Source organism: Fopius arisanus, unplaced genomic scaffold (genome assembly GCF_000806365.1).
Source record: "Fopius arisanus strain USDA-PBARC FA_bdor unplaced genomic scaffold, ASM80636v1 scaffold00006, whole genome shotgun sequence".
NCBI classification, from domain to species: Eukaryota; Metazoa; Arthropoda; class Insecta; order Hymenoptera; family Braconidae; genus Fopius; species Fopius arisanus.
This window is the reverse complement of record NW_011887745.1, coordinates 1,290,087-1,311,500: the sequence shown is the minus strand read 5'-3', so window position 1 is coordinate 1,311,500 and position 21,414 is coordinate 1,290,087. Positions and strand designations below refer to the sequence as shown.

Here is a 21,414-nt window from a genome sequence, read left to right as displayed (position 1 = left end):
ATCTCAACCAATAAACTTCCCCTGATTTTATAATCCCCACAGTAAATAGCAAACATAATAATTCCATTAACCATCTGTACGTCAATACCTCAATTTTTTTATATCAAGTAAAAAATTACAATGAAATGTTTACGACATTTTCATCCACAACTCCATCCCTATAAACTCTCGATAAATGTTTCATAGTAAAAAATTATTATAAAAATTGTGTCTGTATGCGTATTAAAAAAATATTTTACAAAATTTCGCCTCTCCGTCAGTCTGTGTTCGAAATTTGATAATCTTATAAATATTGTTCATTGGCACTTGTTCTAAGACCTCCCCGTTCTAAACCTCATTCTATTTAAAAAAAAAACACTATCCATAAATTTAACGATAAAATCACTACCATTCACAATAAAAAAAATAGCAGATTGCATATCAACTTGGGACATCACCGAGAAACGAGTAACACATGTAATCAATGATCTACAGATAAATGAACGATTCAATGGGAATGAATGGGAATTTTTTAAACCCTAACAATAATTAGTCTCCATATTCCGATGGACGGTGACTGGTGCGAGTACCCGATGAGGAGACTCGAGGCAGGTGATTGGACTCGGCGATGATACGATCGATCTTCTGACCGACTCCGGTTCATTACCACCCCCAACAAGTAAGAGTGGTTCTGCAAAGGACTGCTGCTCATTATCATCATGAGGGGTCATAGTGCTATATCCATGATCACTGTCACCTCCAGCAGGCCTCCTATAATTGGTTGACACCCTGTACGGAGAAACGGGCGGTCCATTCTCCAGCAGCAATGCCTCCAGATGATTTTTCGGTCGGTCCAACTCAACGGGCTCTGGATCCCTCCCACTTCCACCCCCTCCCAGTCCCAAATCAAGATGAGTCATTCTCAAAGTATCTGGAGATCCATGAAGATGAAGGCACTGATGCTCGAGACCAGTCTGAACACTGTGAAGCCGATAGCAGAATAAACTGATTCCAAAAATCAGAACAACAGCGAGAATTCCACCAGCGACAGGTCCAACTGATGGCCACTCCTTGCCAGTGACATCCCCCATGGACTGAGAATTATAAGTACCATCTGCATATGGGAATAATGATCCTAGAACTCCCTTGAAACAAAGATAAGTATCTGAGCAGAATGGAGATGCCAGAGAAGACTCTCCATCTGAATCAATGGAGCACCATTGGCAACCAAATATTCCCAAACAGTCACTCTCTGTTTCGTAAGTCTTGCAATCGGGCATTGGACATTGGGCTATACCCAACTGTTGAACATACAAGGATGATCTTCCCCAGTTAGAGGCAGTGGGTTCGTTCCTGGAGGTTCCTTGCTCGAAAGCTGGCATACAAGGCTCCAAGCTACTGCTGGTATTTGCTCGTTGGCAGCCCTCTGCATACAGAGAGCACTCACAGGGACATTCACACTCAGTCTGCTCCATCCTATAGCAGTTAAGGCATGTTCTGTCCATTGTACTGCAGGGACAAAATGCCTCTAGTGCACAAGTTTCATTGACAACTCCAAAGAAAAGATTAGTCCCTGGAATCGCTGCCATCTGATACTTAACACAATGCTCTCCATGAATTATATTTGTCAGAACGTGATCCAAAGAGGTGTTGAATTGATAGTACCTCTGGACAGTTCCATCCAAATGATTAACGCAGACCTTCTTCTTGACGGACATCTCGTGATTGAGAATGTCAGTGGAGACTAGAAGTTCCTGACGAGTTAAGTGCTGTTGTTGAAGGAGTTTTGGAGTTCCAGGCTCGAAGAGCGCTGGATGGGAGACTAGATATCCTCTGTCGTCCATCAAAAAACACTTGATAGTGGACTCATTGCAGAACTCCAACATGTCCTTGATGACCTTAGCCATGTATCCCATGGTGATATCCATTGAGGCAATGGCAACGACAGGATCACCCTGAGTATGAAGGGCAGCTCGTCGACCCTCGAAGATGGTTTGGCTCAAGGTCAGAACGTAACCAGCCCCAGCAGCATCCAGATAGGGCCCTGAAAGAACGATTTTACCTGGATGCTCCAGGGCCTTTGTGTACCAGACCCTTCGCTTTGGATCAAATCCAGACTCCAAAGATGTTCCAGGGTATACCTCAACCACTCCAGACTCAACTGCTGTCACGTACCTTCTCACGATGAATTTTCCAAAGGAACTCTTTTCGTGTCTCTTTTTGAAATGTCCAAGAATCTGAGAAATCGTTGCTACGTCTTTCCTAACCGATGAACTCAATCCAGGATTCGCTAATAATCCTGTGGTGTCTTTGATGTAAGCCATGTAACTCTGGGGAGTCACCCGATTACCTTCATCCCCAAGGGGTGGTTTTAACGACCACTGGGAGAGATAAACAACCGCATGAGAGAGACTCTGAATGTGCCCCTTGTAATTACACAAGTCAACAGAGTTCTGAGAAACAGTGTCCAATCGATGGTGCAGAAGATTATCAGGTAATTGGGGGAGAAATTTAGCCACAGGTCGGGAGGAGGTGGTATTAGTCTCTTCGGTTACCACACAGACGATAAGATCAAGATACTTCAGATGTTTCCATCTTAGTGTAACACTGATCCCTAATTTATTGAGCACTCCCATCCGTCCAGTTGGCTGCTCTATCATCTCCATCACAACGCGTTCGTCCACGTTCTCGATATCTCTCAAGTAAACCTTGAGGGGTTGCTCTGATAAGCTCTCAATCCTCGGGAAACTCTTGTGCATCAGGACAATTCCTTTTTTATCGAATAAAATTCCCCGCGTGAAGGATCCTGCGTTGAAGTACGTGATCTCATTGACAAACTCGTGAAGTTTGATGTCGAGAGACACCAGGGCTGTCTCGGAAACTCTGTTGATGGAGAGAGTCATCATTTTTCCGTAGGGATAGGTCTCCAGGTATGAGTCTGAGAGGTAGTAATCCTTCTTGTTAATGGTGGGACACTCCAAGCTGGAGAATAGCCTCGCGATGTCATACCCCAGGATATTGTGAGTGGGTAGTGTGATAATACTGGAGTTGACTGATGTTTCCTCCACTGCAACGTGGGGTTTCAAATTAGAGAGAATTAAGACTGTTCGTAGGTGAACGGTAACGTGCTTTGAAGAAATTGTTTTCACGATTTTTGTCACGTTGGAGATATCTTTCAGGGTATTGGTCACGTGGACAACGACAACGTTCCCTGAAACGTTTTGTGTGAGTCTGTCCAGGTCTAATATAAGAGACTCGTTAGAGTCTGTTCTCATTGTCGCATCGATTCGTCGGATTAGTTGAAATTTGTTGACATCCGTTGACTTCACGAGTCCATTTTTGCAATGGACAAATCCTCGACCTGCCAAACCAATTATCGTCACGGAGTCTGAGTCTGAGAGCATGTCAACGATTGTCTTGGCAGTGGCACGAGCTAGTGATATGTCTTCATCTGACATAAAGGTTCCATGTTCCATTAGCACGATTACATTCTTCGGTCTGTCACACTGGGATAGAAATAACGAGCCGATGTTGCGGACTGGTCCTGCCTGGCCGCAAATAACCCCTGGACGGTGGAGGAATGGGAGAACGCGCAGATGCTTCCATCGGGAGGTTTTTAACTTCATTGCGAGCTCTGAAAGAAATTTGATAATTTTTTTTAATGTGGCAACGAACAAGGGATCTGTGAGCAGATTCAATCACGGTACATGGTCACTAATGAACTTATAAGGTTTTTTAAATTATAGGCTAGAGAGGAACATTTTCACAGAGAACTTTTCTCAGCTTTATGAAAGACCTGACATTTCCTCAGAAAATCACTCGCTTACAGAATAAATTTATCACTGAGGAATATGAAAATTTAGAATAAGGGATAAATGTCATAAGACTGTGAAAAAATGAGTGTAAGATTTTACAATTTCAGTATTTAATCTGAGATTCTATATTTCAATTGAAGAGGTTCAATATTGATTTTTACTCTTCATTTATTAAATAAAAATTACCATTTTCAATAACTGAACACAAATCCACTGATTTCTCCCTACGGCTGATGTCATCCCGTCTGATTCCAGCCTGATCTCCATGATAGGCATCTCCCTCGAGTATTGGAAGTACAAGATTCAAACTTTTCTCTAAAATATCGAGAAAAATCTCTAGTTTTGCATTGATGCTGTCAGTAAGAGTTCTCAATGCATCATCTGGTTTATCAGGAATGCTGACAAAATCCAATTTATCCATCATCTCCTGGAACTCCGTGAGCCCCAGCTCATCATTACCAATCGATCTGAGGACCTGCGATAGCGCTGCTACGATGTCCTTGAGGCACATTCCACCCAGTGGCGTGGGTTTAACCTGTTTTCTAATAGCTCTACCCAATTGACACTCGACAATTCCATCGTCCTTAGCCTCTGGAGTCTTAAACGTCACCAGAGAGCACAAGATAATGGCAATCCACAGTCTACGTAAAATCGGCATCACGATATCGTGTTTTCTTCAGTGGAAGCCTCCTCATAGAGACAGCTCAATCCTTCACCACTCGATTCACAAGTCCCTGGATTATTCAGTGATAAAAAATATTAAAATTATCTCCAATAACTCGCTGGATTCAGTCTCAGTCACATTTTCACATTATAAACAATTTTTATACACTCTGTAGTGGATTTTTCAACGTGTTTTTGTGTTTACAAACTTCATCAAGCCGACTACTTGTGTCTTGTCTTCCTTACCCACTTGTGTATGAGCACCTGGCGCACTCTGCACCAAAAAACGCCACTTTTCCACACCGATTTTTTCTCCAAGACTTTCACCCCGAACCGATGTACTGTGCTTTATTTCTATTCTAATTATTATACTTTGGATAATTAGAGATTTTATTGGGGAGAATGAGAAATTGATGGAGTCGTGAGGATGAATACTTTCAATGAAATTGGATCTGGTGAGCCGGAGCAAGATGCTAATTCAGCTCTCATCGAACTGGACAAGGGTACACATGTCAACAAATAATTAACCTATATCCACTCTCGAATTTACTCCGAAATTTCTCTCTTCAGTCCTTCATTTATTCGTTCTAAATGTCGTACTCTTTTTAGAGTTTATGCCTCTCCGAAAATATATAAAAATTATATATGATATTGTATGGATTTTATATATTTTCAAAATATAAATTTTTGTCGAAATTCGAGATATCAATTATTTATCTATTGATTATTGATTCAAGATTCAAGATTTTATTTCCAAATTTCCGCTGTATGGCGTTACGCCTTTTACAGTTCTATTAATTATTATTATTTTTGTTATTATGGCATTTTAGGTCTCCGATCGAAAAACACCGGAGAACGATGCGAAGCGATCGTGCGCTTTCCCCGTCTCTTCGAGAAGTACCCTTTCCCCATCCTTATAAATTCAGCCCTGCTGAAGCTCGCGGATGTCTTCCGTCTGGGCTCAAACTTCCTGAGGGTGTGGGTACTTCGTGTCTGCCAGCAGAGTGAAAAACATCTGGACAAAATCTTGAACGTCGAGGAGTTCGTAAAACGAATCTACTGCGTGATGCATTCGAACGATCCAGTAGCCCGAGCTCTGACCCTGCGCACGCTGGGCTCTGCAGCTTCGATTATCCCTGAACGTCAACAGGTTCACCACAGTATCAGACGTTCCCTGGACTCTCATGACTCAGTGGAGGTAGAAGCTGCCATCTACGCAGCCAGAATGTTTGCAGCTCAATCAAAACTCTTCGCAGTCTCAATGTGCAGTAAAATTTCAGACATGATCAGGGGTCAAGCGACCCCAGCCTCGATGAAGCTCCAGCTGATACCAATCCTCCAGTATATGCACCACGACACCTCAACAGCCTCAATGGTCAACGAGTTGTGCATGGAGCTCCTGGCAAGTTATCCAGCAGTGGAATTTGTTCGTGTGACTCTGAGTGCTATGAGCACCCTAGCATCAGCAACTCTCATCAATGTTCCCACACAAGTCGGCCTTCTTCTCACTTATATCCGTGATGATCCAAGAATTTCAGTGAAACGTCACTCCCTCAAATTACTGCTCCATCTCGCCAGGAGAGGAGCCCACCTGTGGCCTCGTGGAGCCCTCGACAATCTCATCGACTCCACCCTAGCCTCAAAGCTCTCGATAACAGAGAATGGAATTGAGAGCAGTGATCTCCTCCTCAGAACCCTAGATGTTATCGAAGTACTCAGCCAGAGTGCTGTCACCTGTGACGCCAACATGGAGGAGAACAGTCCCCTGGCATCTCTCTGCGTTGATGCCTGCTATTCCCACAATCCTCTGGTTGCTGTCAAGGCCGTGACTATTTTAACAAGAATTGCCTGCTACTGCTACGAAGAGGGACTACCTGTCAGCAACATCCAGCACATAATCTCCTGTCTGGAGTCGTTGATTGTTCTCCTAGCAGTTGATGCCAATGACGACAGAAATCTCTACCAATTGAAATTGTGCTTGGTATCTACTGTAAAATTGTGTCAAGCACATCCTGCTCATGCACCGATCTTCGTCGATGCCATTGGAACGACTCTGATGAACACACAGTCGGATTCAGGCAGAGGTGAGAGAAAACAGACAGCGAGTGTCTTGTGTGAAGCTCTAGGGGCTATTGGTAGCTTTGGAGATAATGTTCTCCTGCCTCTTCTACCAGATGTCCTGGAGAAAATAAAGCAACCGCTGGACGTTGACACTAGAGTGATGCTATGTACAATTCTCTTTCAAATGGTGGCTGGAGGGTACGAGTGGAATGACGAGTGTCTCAAGGCCATCGACAATGTGACAAAAGCTGTGGACGGATGGTCCAAGTATCGAATCGGAAGGGGTGCAGCGAGATATGGGCATCACAAAATAGCTACGAAAATTTTCAAAGGTCTACGAGAGTCCGTGGCCTCAGAGCAGCTGCACTTCTGGCTGTCAGGTCTCGAGTTGATGACAAGTGCTGAGTCTTATCTCGAGGAGAATAAAACCGAATCGAGGATCCAGAGGAAAATCAGTGTTCTCGAGAAGTTGAATGGTGGAATATCGAGATATGCGAGTGCCTGTGCTGCACTAAAAGCCGCAAGTACTCCCCTCAAGAGTTTACAGTTCGCTAGTGAGTACGCCAAACTCCGGGGTGAGTTTCTGCAAGCATTAGCTCAATTGATTCACTCCTGTAGGTCACTGTGCACCTCTCCGCCACCTGCCATTGCGAGATCAATTGCTGAAGTGACGAGTGATAAACTACAGGTTTATGGACGAGTGACTTATCAGCTTAGAAAGTCAGCTAAGGACTTTAGAAATTGCGCGGAGAATTATCAGAAGCTTTATCAGTCTGCTTTTGATGCAGATCAGGGAAGTTTGAATAATATCAAAGCACTGCAAGAAGTGTGCCGAGTGATGGCCAATTCGGTGGAGAGGGTTTGCATGAGCTCTAATGCCAGTGCTTACCACAGGTCTAATGAGACTTTTGAGTTTTCTTTTGGGGAGTCTGTGGAGATGAGGCAGTTGGCCAAATGTTGCACAGAGGTGAGGAGACTGGCACCAAATAATCAGGGTGAGGAGCTCCAGGTTATCACTCATCCCAGTGTGGAGGCACTTATTTCCCAGGTTGTTCTGCTGGCTGGAGGGAAGGTGAGACTGCCAATGCCCAGGTATTTCTTCCAGGCACTACAGGCAACTGTTGTCAAACTCTCGGTCTCACCGCAGCCCAGGGTCCTTGGAGAGCCTGTCTGTGTGCCCCAAGGGTCTCAGCTTGCTCTTAAAATCGAGGGAGTCCTCAGGCATGGGAAGAAGGCCTCTTTATTCAGATCTGTGGCTGCTGTTTGCATCTCCATTTCCACGAGTCCACCTTCCAAGATTAATTCAGAATACAGGAACAATGGGGAGGCATCGAATGGTGGCAATGAGCTCCAGCAGACTGTTATCCCTCATAGGGATTTCTTTGCCTGTGAGTTCTTACTGTCTTTGGGAAACTCTGGGGTAACTGGAAACTCTGGATGTGCTGGAAGCTCAACCACTGGAGGGGGAAACAGCTCGGGGGCTAATCAGTTTCAAGTCACTGCCAGTGCTAGTATTTTGGATAAGGATGGAAATGTGTGGAAGTGCGGGCCCAGGTCTTCACTCCAGGTGCGGGTCCATGAAGAACCGACCAAACGGAAAATGCCCTAAGGGGTAGGGGAACAATTGTGAAAATTTATTAATTATTTGTAGACAGGGATTGGAGGTTTAATTTCAAGTAGTTAGAGAATTTTGTAATTAGTTTCAAAGACTTTGATTGGAAAATATTTGTACAGATTGTGTATAAATAATATTTTTTAATGGAAGAATTGTTGTGGATTATTATGCTTCATCACTTAGCAAAAAAAAATTGAATAGACCATTTTTGTACTCGCAATCCGTTACATTTGATTTGTCTTCACACACTCAATGATTTTACTCACAGTATCTATTTTAAACATTCAAAAAATCAACAACTCCATAAAAATATTTTAACCCATCGAAAAACGTAACCCTTACAAAAAAATATTTAAAAAATATCTCCAGAACAACAATAACAAAGGAGCAAAAGGTAACAACATGATTTTCAATCTTTTGCGGTATACGAAATTATTGATAAGAAATAACTAATCAACCTTTTTTTTAATTGGAAATTCATGAAACTATTGAAGAAATCCCCTTGCCATGTCAGGGCTCCCCCAATTATCTAATTATGCTTGATATAATCTCCACTCTTCCCCCCAGATTTATAAACCAACTCTATCTTCTGAATCATCATCTCATCAGCAGAGACAGCTGCTTTGCACATATCGTAAACAGTGAGTGCAGCAACACTGACAGCAGTGAGTGCCTCCATCTCAACCCCAGTTTTACCTGAGCATCTCACCTCGGAGTTTATCTCAACAGCATGTTCATTATTAATTTGTTTGAGCGTCAAATTTACCTCAACGTGGGTTAAACTGAGTGGATGACATAGTGGAATTAAATCCGACGTCCTCTTGGCTGCCATTATGCCAGCCAACTTGGCAACAAGGAGAACATCCCCTTTCTTCATATTATTTTGATTAATTAATTCACTAACTAATGGTCCCACTCTGATTATTCCCCTCGCCCTAGCACAACGAGCTGTTGGAATTTTTTTACTCACATCAACCATATTTGCTTTTCCCTCTGCATTAACGTGGGAAAACGAGGAATACTGCTGGGCTATTAATTTTCGAATTGAATAACTCGAGGTCTGGAGACCGTTTATCATGTATTTCTTGAGATGATTGTGCATTTGTGATGGTGATGGTGATGATGATACTGGTTTACCTGCAAGAATCAACCACCTATCAAAATCATTGGACGGTTTTCCATGTCTTTTAGATTGAGCATTCCTGAAACATATTATTGAGTTTTTTAATTGAATCCTCACAAGTTCTAGGTCAGAGTTGAAACTATCAATTAGTACATTTGATCTACATCCCAAAATTCCTAGAAATATTTTTCGCAACTTTTAAAATGTCAACCGACCAAAAATTTAGTCCAATACGTTTCAGAAGTAATGGTTTTTTAGAGTGCACGGAGGAAATACTCAACTCACCAGCATGTTGCTTCTTTTTCTTGGAAACAGCTAGGCCGATTATCTCCTCGATCTCTTCGTCGTCTGCTCCATTTCTTATGGCGTCTCTCAGTGAAACCTCACTCTTACCCTCAAAGAGACAAACTTTCAAATTTCCATCGGCTGTTATTCGTAATCGGTTACAGGAGTAACAGAAGTGCTCACTCATCGAAGTTATAAAACCTATCTGGCCGGCAAATCCAGGAACGTGAAATGCCTGACAATTAACAAAATGGTCGGATAAAACCTCCAAAAAAGTCATAAAAAAGAAAAAAATCGAAATACTTGTATTGTCACCTTTGACGTAGAATTAGGAGAATTATCCAACGATTGAAATTCCGGAAATTTGAGTGTAATCTTCTCTTTCATCTCTTTGAAAGATACCATTTTATTTTCATCCCATTTATTACCGTCAAAGGGCATGTACTCGATGAAACGTACGTCAATAGATTTATCTCTAGTTAGCCCCACGAAATCTGTGAGCTCGTCGTCGTTGAAGCCCCGCATGATGACGCAATTTACCTAGGTAACACATTCACATTCATGAAATTGGATCGACAGACATGAAAGGATGAATGAGATGAATACCTTGACTGGGTTGAACTGCAGTTGCACGGCTAGGTCAATGGCAGCCATCACTCGACTCCATCCCTGCCTCCTGGTAAACTTTTCAAAACGTTCCTTCTTCAGACTGTCCAGGGAAATATTCAGGGCATCTAGCCCAGCTCGTTGAAGTGCTGGCAGGTGACGAGTCAATACTAAACCATTCGTTGTCATTCCTATGCTCTCGATCTCCTCTATTTGTCGCAATTGAGCTGAAAGATTATAAATATTTAAAAACGAATAGCTGAAGAAGAAAAATTGTGGATAAATAAATGTGCCAATCAAGAAAATAATGAGGAGAATAGGTTGAACGTATTCTTATTTTATTTGTATTTTTCCAAGTTTTGTTACAAGAAATTTATAAAGATACTTTGAACTCACCTATAATATCGATAATATCCTTTCTAACCGTTGGTTCACCACCTGTCAACCGAATTTTTCTGACTCCCCTCTTAACGAAAAGTCTCGCCAGTCTCAGTATCTCGTCAGTCTTCAAAATATTCTCATTTTTCGTCAATTTTACACCTTCAGCAGGCATGCAGTATAAACCTTAAATAAAATTAAACTTGACCTCTCACGTTAAACCACAAGATCAAAAATGAAGTGATATGATATCATGTGAAATGAATCTTATAATATTCATTTTACATATCTAAAAGAAGGAAATATATTCATAAACTGATTTAAAAAAATCTCGGTCTTATCAATATATCAAAATGCATCATACATCGAAGATTGCAGCGTTCGGTGACAGAAATTCTCAGGTACGTGTGTTTTCTCCCAAAGGAATCAGTTAGAATCCCATTGCCATGATTTTTCAATCGTTTTCGAAGTTCTTCAACCTAAAAACCTCCGAATGATGAAACAAACCCACAACTCCTCAATTACGCAAAAGTCAAAACAAATAGAACAGAAAATGAAAAAATTGTCTCACTCTCGACGAAGTTTTTGGCTGCAGAGTTGTCTCAATAGAGTAATACCTTCGTACTACCAATAAAGCATTATTCCTGGAGAACATGATCCTTGAAGTACGTGGCAGACTCCTCAATATTGAAACGCGTAGAATTCTCCCAAGATTTCCAACTGCAATACCAAAACGACCCACGACTATAAAAAATTACACAAGCGGAGAGTAATTTCGAGTATTCACTAATTATCTCGAGTTACTAGATCACATGGACGTGTAATGATACCTATTTGTGATCCCTCCAATGACTCCGGCACAAATTCTCCCTGATAAAATGATAAAGTGTAGACAGGCCATTTTTTCCTACTTTCCACGTTCTCCCACACATGGATCTCTCCTTCACGTGCATTCAGTGCACGTCAACCACTGACACACGAGATTACAGGTCTGACTAGCTCTTTTCCTTCGTTTTGAGATGTTCGAGACCACTCTCATCTGATCGCCAGTACAATTATGTTGTTTTGATGATTTGGAGCATCAGATGTTGCACAGACATAAACCCCAAGTAGTTGGTGAATTAAAAATTCGAGATTTCATTGGATAAATCAGGCAAATCGATTTTAATGGATGATTTGTTGATGACTCGTGATTTTGACACTTGATTCTGGACTTTAGGACTTTGGGGGACTTTAGGAGTGAAAAAATTTGGTTAGGTTGTAGATCATGATGGCAAACGGATTATCATACTAGTTGAAAGGGATTATACGACCCACGAATGTTCAGCATTAAGATATCAATTATATCTTGGATAAGAAATGTTTTCGTTATTACGCAAGCTATCGATCGGGAGCAAAGTCAAAGATGGTTTAATGCCTGATCATATAATGGGGACTGCCACGGATTTGACAGATGAGAAGAATCAGAATTGTTTCATTGAAGATGCTAACGAACTCAAGGAAAATGTTTATGGCAAGATTTCAATGTTTTTTTAGTCTGTGATATTCTGATGGTCATCCAATGAATTGAATAGTCTCTCCCGTTGATTGATGTGATAAAACAGTCATAACTATTAGTTCAGGGCTTGCCATTTTATGACAATATTTTTTTTTAATTTTACAGTTTTAATTGTATTAATTACAATTCAATTTGACATCAGATTAAATTTTTTCCAGATCTTCTGAGGACAATAAAAGATCCAGAGAAGCCTCAAACTTTGGAAGACCTGGAGGTAGTCTACGAAGACTGTGTAAGTGTATCACAGGGAAATGCTAATGATAACTACATAATTCGTGTTGAATTCAATCCAACTGTTCCTCACTGCTCCCTCGCCACATTAATTGGCCTGTGTATTAGAGTTAAATTGGAGCGTAATCTGCTGGCGTCCTTCAAGCTGGATATATTTATTAAAAAAGGAGCACACTCCACGGAGGATGAAAGTATATTTCAAATTCTAACAGGTCATTCATCGCTTCTTATTGTTGTATTAATAATATATTCGTTATTCCAGTCAATAAACAGATAAATGATAAAGAGAGAATCGCAGCTGCCATGGAGAATCCAAACTTGAGCGATTTGGTGGAGAAGTGCATCAAAGAGGACGAGTAAACCTGATTTTTTATTAATTTATTCCCGAGGATCGATTTTATCCATTTCATAGTGAAATGTGAGATTATGAGATAGGAAAATGAGAAGTGTATTAGTTTTTCTATTTCAGTTTGATTCCGAGATTTTAAAAGGACTGGTTATTTATTGATTCAGTTACTGTTTTTACCATTTCACTATTGAATTATTTCTTTCGTTTTTTTTCTTTCTTCGATTTCTTGGCTTTCTTCTTCTTTCTACTCTTGAGAGCAGGGAGAATACTTCGCCACCAGCGTTGTATTTTCTTTGCTGCAATAACTCCTGTAATCAACTCGAGTTTTGCCATTATTTCTGCTAATCTCCGTTCCTCTTGTTCGTTGAAACAAGAATTGTACAGATTGGATTGTTCGTTCATATTCTCCTATTGAAGAAAAGTGTCAAGTTTATGAAAAAAGGAGTTGAAATATTTTCTCTATTTTTAAAGAAATAAATTACTTGTAATTGGTGGATTTTCTTTGTGAGATCATTCAGGATTGACTCGAGATCAGAAAGGGTTTTCCTTCTTCCACCTATTTCTGTGTCGTATCGATTCAATAGTGATAAGAATTTCCCTGATATTTTTAATCTGGATTAATGAACAAATGATTATGGATCATGAAATTAATTAATGCATTGAGTTAAAATTGACAATCTACCCTACCTTTTCTGAAACGTTTCTTGCTCCAATTTTCGAAGACTTAATCGATAATTCTGGAGTCTATTCCTAGAAACTCCACAAATCTCTTTCAAATCATTTTGTCGATCCTCAGATTTTTTATATTCGTTGAGTTGCATACGCTCGAATTTAAGTCTGTATATAATAACGATGGAGAAGTGATTTTTGTACAATAAATCAATTTTAAAAATTATAAAAATAATGTTTGAATGTACCTAATCGTTACAGCATCTACCGAGAATTTATCATCGATTCGCGATACTAATTGACAGTTTCGTATGAAATTCCCATGAATTCTATCGATAATCCCTTGATTGAGTTTTCTTTGCCCCTCAATTGCAGCTCTTAGCGCTAAAACGTACATAAATATTTTTTGCACTAACAAAAAAACATGCGAAACTACCAGATTTAGAAAAAATACCCTATCGTCCAGAATATTTATGACTTTCTTATTTAAATCTTTTGATGGACAGAGTTACTCTTTAATTTAACATTATTTTGAATTTTAGCAATGATCATTACTCGTTAATTTTACTTGTGTATCCCTGTTCTCGTGCCAGAGTGCCCAGTAGAAATCTTCCCTGGTTTTCTCCTCGTTTGGATTATTTCTCAACCTGAACAGTACGTGTTCAATCAAATACATCAAATGTCTCAAGAATATCCACGTTTTGTCAGATTTCTTCTCCTCTGGTAACCCTTTAACATCTGTAAGAAGACGCTCAAGCACATTTTCAATATTTGAGACAATTGTTTCGACGATTTTCTCTGAAATTTCTCCCATTTATAGCTTAGAAGGAATCCTGACATCTAAACAAATGAAAGTATCACACACCCATTCACTCATCGAAAAATATTAAATGTTGGATTAACATTAGAATAAATTCTACCTTGTAACTAACACATATCATATCTTTATTTCCAATATCACTCGTCACTATTATCGACAGTACAGCCAGTCAATTTGGTACAAATAAAATCCTCGACCACCTCAACACTACACTCTAAACTTTAGAGTCTAAAGTACAGAGATTTCATCTCCAGTTACAAGTTATTAGAGGAAGAAAAAAAATTCTACCCATATTTCAACAAACTCCACACCAATAGAAAAGAAAACAAGTTTCAAACAAGTCTTATTCGATTGAAATTATTTCATTTCTCCATGAAAATGTAAATAGTAATAATAAATTTGTCTTTTAAACTAAATATCTGCGTTTTCAGGATTCAAACCTGGAGTGGAGTCCAATTTTATTTAGGTATTAACTTCCCGTTTTTAAATATTCAGATGATGAACAAAAAATTTCTGTTATATGTTTTGCACAACATAAGTATTTCGTTAAAGTAAAAATGCATAAAATAATTATGGAGCAATAAACTATAATATTCGAATTATTTTGACAAGTCTACAAATCTAGTAAGAGTGAAATATTATCGTATCAGGTCTGTAGTGAAGTCTTAAGTCTCTTAATAACTGTCAAAGGGTAATATTTTTTTCAAATAAAACTTGTTTGAAAGTATGTTATCCTTGCCCCCATTGCAGCCATCTACATTTTTATTTAAAACTTTAATTTAAATATAAAAAAGACATATCTCTGGTTAGAAACTGAGTCTCGCTCGTTCTCGAGCCTTCGCTCTGTTGTCATACCACACACCGTAAATATCTTCCTCGTCAGAACGATATTGCCTTCTGCCTTGAGCCCTATCAGTAAAAAAAAATGAACAAAAAAATAAACTCAACTCATTAAGAACTGATCCATAGTTTTGGTTTATTTAGGTACCTTTCGAATTGCCACTGCCCATTCTTTCCACTCCCCCTCCGATGATTTTTCTCATCATTGTCGTACGGCTTAGAGCATTTCTTCGAATAACAAACGCTATCACCCTGTCCTTTATTACTTTCATCCGATGCATCGTAATTATTCCCATGTTTTTTCTCCACGAAATTCTCCTTTGGCTCTCCCTTGGGGGTTCCATACTTTTTCGACGGTTTAAAATCCTTTTTATACCCCCCTCTATTCTCCTTCTGCTCGTCCAAAGTATTGAAATTCTTTTCCTCTGAAGAATTTTCATTGGATTCCTTTGATTGCTTCTGGTACTTCTTCTTCGACTTCGCGTGATTCTTTCCTAGATTTTTTACCTGTTCTGATGAATAAAAATCTTTCCATTCGTTCAAGTCGTCCTTCGATCCCTGACTCGATTTAAACTTTTTGATGTCGTTTTTCTCACTCGAATAATCCCCCAAAGTCTCTTCATTTGAAATATGACACTTGCTCTTGCGAAATTCCTCAGACTTGTGATTCCTCCTCTTATTTTTGTTGACATCTGGCAGTTCAGCACTCTCTTCCATCTTCAGAGATTCCATCCCAGGTATTTCTCCAGAAGCTGAATCAATCCCTCTTCCCTTCCATTTATTAGTTTTCCTCTTCTTATCTGGATTTGGAATTTTATGCGAATTACAGTTCTCGAGAGATATTAATCTCCCATCCAGTACTTCTTGGATCTTTGCCCCGTTGTCGTAGGTGTTTCTGATCAAGCAAAGCCTCTGAAAGAGCCTCCCTCGCATCTTTTCCACCATCTTCGACAAACGATCTAAAAATGATGCAACAGTGGTTTCAATTTTGGAGTCTATGCTCTCAATGAATTGCTTCATGGAGGCGTCCTCTTTGTATCCAAATTCATTGACAATGTATTCCACTGTCCCCTTCAGCTTGATGACCTCAAAAATTCTTGAATTCTTGCTGCATACGTTCTCGTAGTTTACTCTCTGATTTTGATCTATTAAGGAACACAATGTTTCCAGGGATAATTTCAGTTTTTGAAGGGAGTTCCTGAACGCGGGAATCTGCTCGAATTTTCGAATATTTAAATTCTGATCGTTTTCTTGTGTCAAATGTTGCAATATGTCATGACTCGTTGGCTCTTGATTCACGATATTTGGAGCATTTAACGTTGGATCGAATGACTCGGACTCAGTGGTGATGGAAATCTCCCCTGAAGCATCAGTATTCAATTCCTCAACTCGTCGGAGTGTTGGTTTAAGCGACACTTGGACATTGGCTGATGGAAGTTGAGGTTTTCCGTTGCCAACGACGCAACCAATGCCAAAACCAATAGCTGCCGCCAGGCAACAAGCTGCGATGAAGTTCGTGTACAGTCCAAACTGAACAAAGAAATGAGTTTCATTAGGTGTCTGACGTTTTGAAGATTTATATTTAATTTTTCACGTTGCTAGAGAATCACAGCAGATTGAGGAATTCTCAATGACTCAGAATATTAGAATTTCACTCCACTAAATTATTATTATATTCATTATTCTAAAAATAATTTCGTGGCGAAGTGAAAGAAAACGAGTGACTTGGATTAATCCTATGTTGATGACAATTCTCCAAATTATTACTAAATTAGAATAAAACAATACTATACCCGTGGAATTGTTTGTTCAGAGTCAATATATTTCGTAATATCTCCCTTAATTTCACTGTCTCCCCTGTCGCTCTCGGTGATAACAGAAATCCCATCTGAATCTTCTTCCCGTGGGGTAACAGAGGCAACAGAAGATTCAAGAGTGGTAGGATCAATTTCCTCTATCACCTATGAAAAATAAAAAAATAAATATTTGGTAAATTGAGTTTTCCAGGGTCTTCGTGTTCCAAAAATCTTATCATATTTTTTAACGCTCGTTTACGATACGTTCTTTTGATCTTAGATTTTAAAGAATTCATTATCTTAATCAACAATTTGGTAATTTGTTATTCTCAATACTCTCATATAAAATATGAATAAGACAAGTGTTTGACAAGATGAAAATGACGTCATTGTGGAGATATATTCCTACGAGATCATGTAGTCGTTAAAGTAATCATTACGCCTGTTAAAAAAAACAGGAACATGGAAAATTTAGTTGAGAAAAAATAGATTTTTGGCGCTGAGACGCCTTTGCCGATACGGCAAAATTACTTCTAGATATTTCGCCAATTTGAAATACCTCTCGTGCCTCCTCATCGATGTGGCACTCTCTCTCCTTGTCATCATCCCCATCAAGTTCCTTAGGCTTTCCTTCTGGAAAACCTGCCACAGGATTCTGAGAATTGTGCTCCTTGTCATCGTGAATAATGGTCCACTCGCCCCAGGAGGACGAGTCCTGTTGCACCTGCTGCTCCATTGTCACCGAATTTTCACTCTTTGTGTCTTCCATTTGTTAATAAAAAACACCTTGATTTGATCTGCAACCCTTTTCCCCTTGCATTGGGCCACGTAAACACAATGATTTGACTTTCTAATCAACTGACACCAAAACCCAACCGCAACAGCACTCACCAATTAACTCAGTCCAAACTCAATTCCCTCGCATTAATGAAAGCACCGGTTTGCAAAATGCTGAGGTATCATGAATTATTTTTACAACTATTTGGGAAATTTCGATGAGACCACGTACAACAGTCGCGCAAGTCATCTCACGTAGTTGTGCGAAAATTGACAACAAACAAAGATGTGAAAATTTACACACATTTTGGGGGATCTATTTGGAGTTGTGAATCGAGTGGAAACGGACTTGACGTTGTCGCTAATGTCAGCTGTTTGCGCATCATTGAGAATGGGACGTGCGGTAAACATCACGTGGCTGTCACTGTCAACACATCAATGAAAAAATGCATTTTTTTCAGACTATCCTTGCTCCTAACTGCTAAATCACTTAAAAATATCAATAGTTGATTTTTACGAAAAAATTAAATAAATGTAAAAAGGTTCTAAATTTTCACAGCACCATATACTGAAACTTGTTTTATTATATCTCCCTCATATCTCATCACAAAAAAACATGGTATAAACATTATACTGAAGAATTTCCTGAGAGCCCAGGAAAATTGCGCTGAGGCGTGAAAATATTACACAATGCGATTTAGTTCAAAAGAAAAAAAATTAATTTATTTTATTTAAAAATGAAGTATAAAGTAAATGGGTGTTATCACTGAATGCTAAGTCTAGGGAACGAATTCAGGATTTTTCCTCAGAATGACAAAGCCTTCCATGATGGGGGTGAGTGGTATGTACTCCTCAGTGGCGAGTTCAGCCCTTTCCCCATAAGCAAGTAAAACAGGTGTTGTGTGTGTTTGAAATCCAGTGATGGTTTTGGGCTTGCCCGCCTGCCCAACAACATCAACAGCAATACCAACCCTAACCGGTACAGGAAGAGGATTAAGTTCTTCATCAAAAGTGACAAGCATCCTGGGCTGCATGGCAGAAGCCAGAGTATACAAAAGATAGTGCGATCTCCCCAGAATAATATTCTTCACATCGAGAAATCCAATCAAAGTGGCAAGAAGTCCAGCAAGTGCAACGGGACTCAGAAGTTGTCGATCGCTGTGATAAGGTGAGAGTGTGAGAGTCCCTTTACCGAGATGAGTCAATCCCTGAGCAATCCTCACCATGAACAGATTATTCGGATCTTTGGCATGGAACTGAGCCAATTGCCTCAACATAGCAGCGAGTCTTGCATTATTGGTCCCAGCACCCACCAATCCCATTGCAAAAATGGCATTGTGTGCTACTTCAGGATCACTGTCATGTGAGAATTTCGATAGAGTATCGACAATATTGGGTTTAGGATTAGATACTGAGATGAGTCCAAGAGCCAGAGGTACAGATCGCCTGATAACCGGCTCGCAGTATCTCAGAAGATGTCCAAAGGTTCTATAAGCCATCTCAGCACCAATCTCCTCTCCCATGGAAATAAGAGCTATCCCCAGAACAGCAATTGCCTGTTTCGAGCTCAGATCCTTCTCCTTCTGCTTGTCCTTATCATCCTTCTCCTTGGAATCCTTCTTGTCCTTATCCTTTTCTTTCTCCTTCTCCTTCTCCTTATCATCTTTCTTCTCCTTGGAATCCTTCTGGCGATCAGACTTCTCGTCTTTATCAGATGTTGGCTCGTAGTGCTCTGAGCAGATGTGCAGAAGATGTTGAATCTTGAGGACATTTCCAGTGCCAGCGTAAGCGCATACCTCTACCAGAGTCGTCGACATGGACCTGAAGGGCTCGGGGACGACCTCTAGAGCTGCAATAATAGCCTCAGCAGCTTCTTGTTTCCCCAGGAAGCACAGAGCTAGGCCCAGTGGCAGGAAACGAGCATAAGTGTCCTTCAACTCAGTCTCTGACTTCTCCATGAGGCAGTGCATGATGCTGGTGGTGACGAATTCATTGCAGGAACCAACTGCCACCATTCCCAGGGCTAAACCAGCCACTCCGATGACCTCCCAGTTGGATTTGGGATCAGTTAGGACTGGAGCTAGAAGCGTCAGGACTGCCTCACGGTTGGATCCAGCGTAGGCCAGTCCTAATCCAACGATAGCCCCAATTCTCATAGTATTACTATTATGAAGAACGTAATCTGAGAGAAGAGCAAGTGCAGGATCACACTCATTTCTCACTCCACAATTGACGATTCCACATGCCAACAGTGCCCCTGATTTGATGTAGTCTTCAGATGAGTAGAGGTACTTGTCGATAGGTGTGAGACCTCCATCAACGTCCCACAGAAGAACTAGACCCAGTGATGCAGTGGCTGAGAGCATGCCATGCTCCTTGTTCTTGTACAGCCACTTGTTTCCATCCTCGATGAGCAATTTATCATGACCAAAGGCAGCATTTACAAAACCATTGACAAATGATGCCGCAAGATTCTGACGTGCAGAGTCCACCTGTCCTCCACCAAAGGGTGGACGAGAGTTCTCCAGATGAGATTTGTAGACGTCCTCTGGTGTCTTGGGCTCCATGATGTCGAGCTCTCGAGCGAGATTAAGAAAATGATTGTTCAAGTGGGAGTTCGACATGATCTCTACCAGGTCATCGTACTCAGCAGTGGACTCTGGTAGCTCCAGGAATATCTGTTGACGACCCAGCATGAAGGCCAATTGCTTCTGCATCGAGAGATCTGTGCAGCTGAGAAAGATGTAGCTAACGAGATTCAAATCGTTGAGCTGCATGGCTAGGCGCAAGGCCTGGGGATACTGTCTGAATTTTCTGTAGAGCTTCCAGGCAGCTCTCAGAAGGGTGCTGTTCTCAGGATCAGCCACATAGGGAACGCAGCTCGTCAGGTACAGACAGACCCTCTGATACGCACTCTCGTCGACGTATTGATCCAGGAGATCCAGTCTTTCAATCTCCATCAGGAGATCGCAGGCTTCAGTCTCGGCGTTGTGTTTCATGTTGTAGGGGACGATCTCTTGGACGAGAGTTATGAGTTTCTCGGTGTTGTTCTCTGAATCATCACCTCCACTTACCTCGTCCCACTCGGCTGCCAGTTCTCCGGATAAATGGCGCACGTATTCATGGCCCCATTCACCAAGTTCTGAAGCAGAACCTGTTAGACGATATTTCAAGCACTCTCTGCCCTCACCCATCGTCATCGCCAGCACCGAGATTATGTCTGCACACAGCTCTTGGGATTTTTTGTCATTCAACTTGTCGTAGATTGACTTCATTGTGTCGTAGTGAGGACGCATGAATTTCAAGGGCTTTGGGACACTCGTCATCGACGTCGTTGATTCACGAATTTTTGTGCGTAGAGCATCCAGCGCTGGGTAGTGCTGCTTCTTGTCGGGATCCTGGAGACGCTCTACGAATGTGTCGAGCTCTTCCTGGAGGAGTTTATCCTCTTCCGACTGGAAGATAAAAGAAATCCGAATTGAGTATATAGAAAATCTTGTCTAAGCTTGCGTTTAACCCAAAATCAAAACTAGGCAATTTCAACCTTACCATGTCATTTTTCTCTTCATCCTTATTACTTTTAACATCCTTAGAGGTCTTAGCCTCTGCCTTCGTGCTCTCCGGCATCTTTCCACAGGATTGATGCACAACTATTTTCAAATTCTCAATGAATTCTCTGAAACCTCAGACAATAAATCTCGTCACCGGAATCGAGGTTATGATATCTCGGAGTTTGCGAGTCACCGTGCGATCAATCGCCCTCTATAACAATTCCTCTAATTTTTTAGGGTTTCCCGGATAAAAAATATAAACGTAAGTCCAGATTTCCCGACTTCCAATGGGAGGAGT

The 21,414-nt window shown here is 40.7% G+C and overlaps 7 protein-coding genes across 10 annotated transcripts; 2 read left to right on the top strand and 5 right to left on the bottom strand.

Moving 5' to 3' along the window:
• Window positions 1–81: 81 nt before the first annotated feature.
• LOC105273718 (VWFA and cache domain-containing protein 1) lies at window positions 82–4,702 on the bottom strand. The gene is made up of 2 exons (XM_011316319.1): window positions 3,981–4,702; window positions 82–3,613 (listed from the first exon to the last, which is right to left on the bottom strand). The coding sequence occupies exons 1-2, from the start codon at window positions 4,450–4,452 to the stop codon at window positions 519–521; spliced, it is 3,567 nt and encodes a 1,188-aa protein (XP_011314621.1). The 5' UTR covers window positions 4,453–4,702; the 3' UTR covers window positions 82–518.
• A 59-nt stretch (window positions 4,703–4,761) lies between these two features.
• On the top strand, window positions 4,762–8,255 carry INTS7 (Integrator complex subunit 7). The gene is made up of 2 exons (XM_011316318.1): window positions 4,762–4,960; window positions 5,288–8,255. The coding sequence occupies exons 1-2, from the start codon at window positions 4,885–4,887 to the stop codon at window positions 8,125–8,127; spliced, it is 2,916 nt and encodes a 971-aa protein (XP_011314620.1). The 5' UTR covers window positions 4,762–4,884; the 3' UTR covers window positions 8,128–8,255.
• A 91-nt stretch (window positions 8,256–8,346) lies between these two features.
• Mocs1 (Molybdenum cofactor synthesis 1) lies at window positions 8,347–11,514 on the bottom strand. 4 transcript variants are annotated; one of them, XM_011316313.1, is made up of 8 exons: window positions 11,356–11,514; window positions 11,097–11,269; window positions 10,890–11,004; window positions 10,544–10,711; window positions 10,148–10,374; window positions 9,857–10,081; window positions 9,542–9,776; window positions 8,347–9,270 (listed from the first exon to the last, which is right to left on the bottom strand). In XM_011316313.1, exons 2-8 carry the CDS (start codon window positions 11,178–11,180, stop codon window positions 8,663–8,665), a joined length of 1,662 nt encoding a protein of 553 aa, XP_011314615.1. In that variant the 5' UTR covers window positions 11,181–11,269; window positions 11,356–11,514; the 3' UTR covers window positions 8,347–8,662. The 4 variants fall into 4 exon arrangements, with proteins under 4 accessions (XP_011314615.1, XP_011314614.1, XP_011314616.1 ...); XM_011316312.1 differs by having other exon boundaries at window positions 11,097–11,245; XM_011316315.1 differs by having other exon boundaries at window positions 9,191–9,335; window positions 11,097–11,245.
• A 6-nt stretch (window positions 11,515–11,520) lies between these two features.
• On the top strand, window positions 11,521–12,840 carry galla-1 (cytosolic iron-sulfur assembly component galla-1). The gene is made up of 3 exons (XM_011316316.1): window positions 11,521–12,038; window positions 12,242–12,505; window positions 12,577–12,840. The coding sequence occupies exons 1-3, from the start codon at window positions 11,885–11,887 to the stop codon at window positions 12,672–12,674; spliced, it is 516 nt and encodes a 171-aa protein (XP_011314618.1). The 5' UTR covers window positions 11,521–11,884; the 3' UTR covers window positions 12,675–12,840.
• A 13-nt stretch (window positions 12,841–12,853) lies between these two features.
• LOC105273712 (IQ domain-containing protein D-like) lies at window positions 12,854–14,321 on the bottom strand. The gene is made up of 6 exons (XM_011316310.1): window positions 14,253–14,321; window positions 13,888–14,172; window positions 13,581–13,716; window positions 13,351–13,500; window positions 13,146–13,275; window positions 12,854–13,071 (listed from the first exon to the last, which is right to left on the bottom strand). Exons 2-6 carry the CDS (start codon window positions 14,144–14,146, stop codon window positions 12,856–12,858), a joined length of 891 nt encoding a protein of 296 aa, XP_011314612.1. The 5' UTR covers window positions 14,147–14,172; window positions 14,253–14,321; the 3' UTR covers window positions 12,854–12,855.
• Window positions 14,257–17,924, bottom strand: LOC105273713 (uncharacterized). Its single transcript, XM_011316311.1, has 4 exons — window positions 17,348–17,924; window positions 16,786–16,953; window positions 15,141–16,522; window positions 14,257–15,061 (listed from the first exon to the last, which is right to left on the bottom strand). Exons 1-4 carry the CDS (start codon window positions 17,555–17,557, stop codon window positions 14,959–14,961), a joined length of 1,863 nt encoding a protein of 620 aa, XP_011314613.1. The 5' UTR covers window positions 17,558–17,924; the 3' UTR covers window positions 14,257–14,958.
• Window positions 17,925–18,131: 207 nt separating this feature from the next.
• On the bottom strand, window positions 18,132–21,298 carry Rpn1 (regulatory particle non-ATPase 1). The gene is made up of 2 exons (XM_011316309.1): window positions 21,115–21,298; window positions 18,132–21,020 (listed from the first exon to the last, which is right to left on the bottom strand). Exons 1-2 carry the CDS (start codon window positions 21,190–21,192, stop codon window positions 18,345–18,347), a joined length of 2,754 nt encoding a protein of 917 aa, XP_011314611.1. The 5' UTR covers window positions 21,193–21,298; the 3' UTR covers window positions 18,132–18,344.
• Window positions 21,299–21,414: the final 116 nt, after the last annotated feature.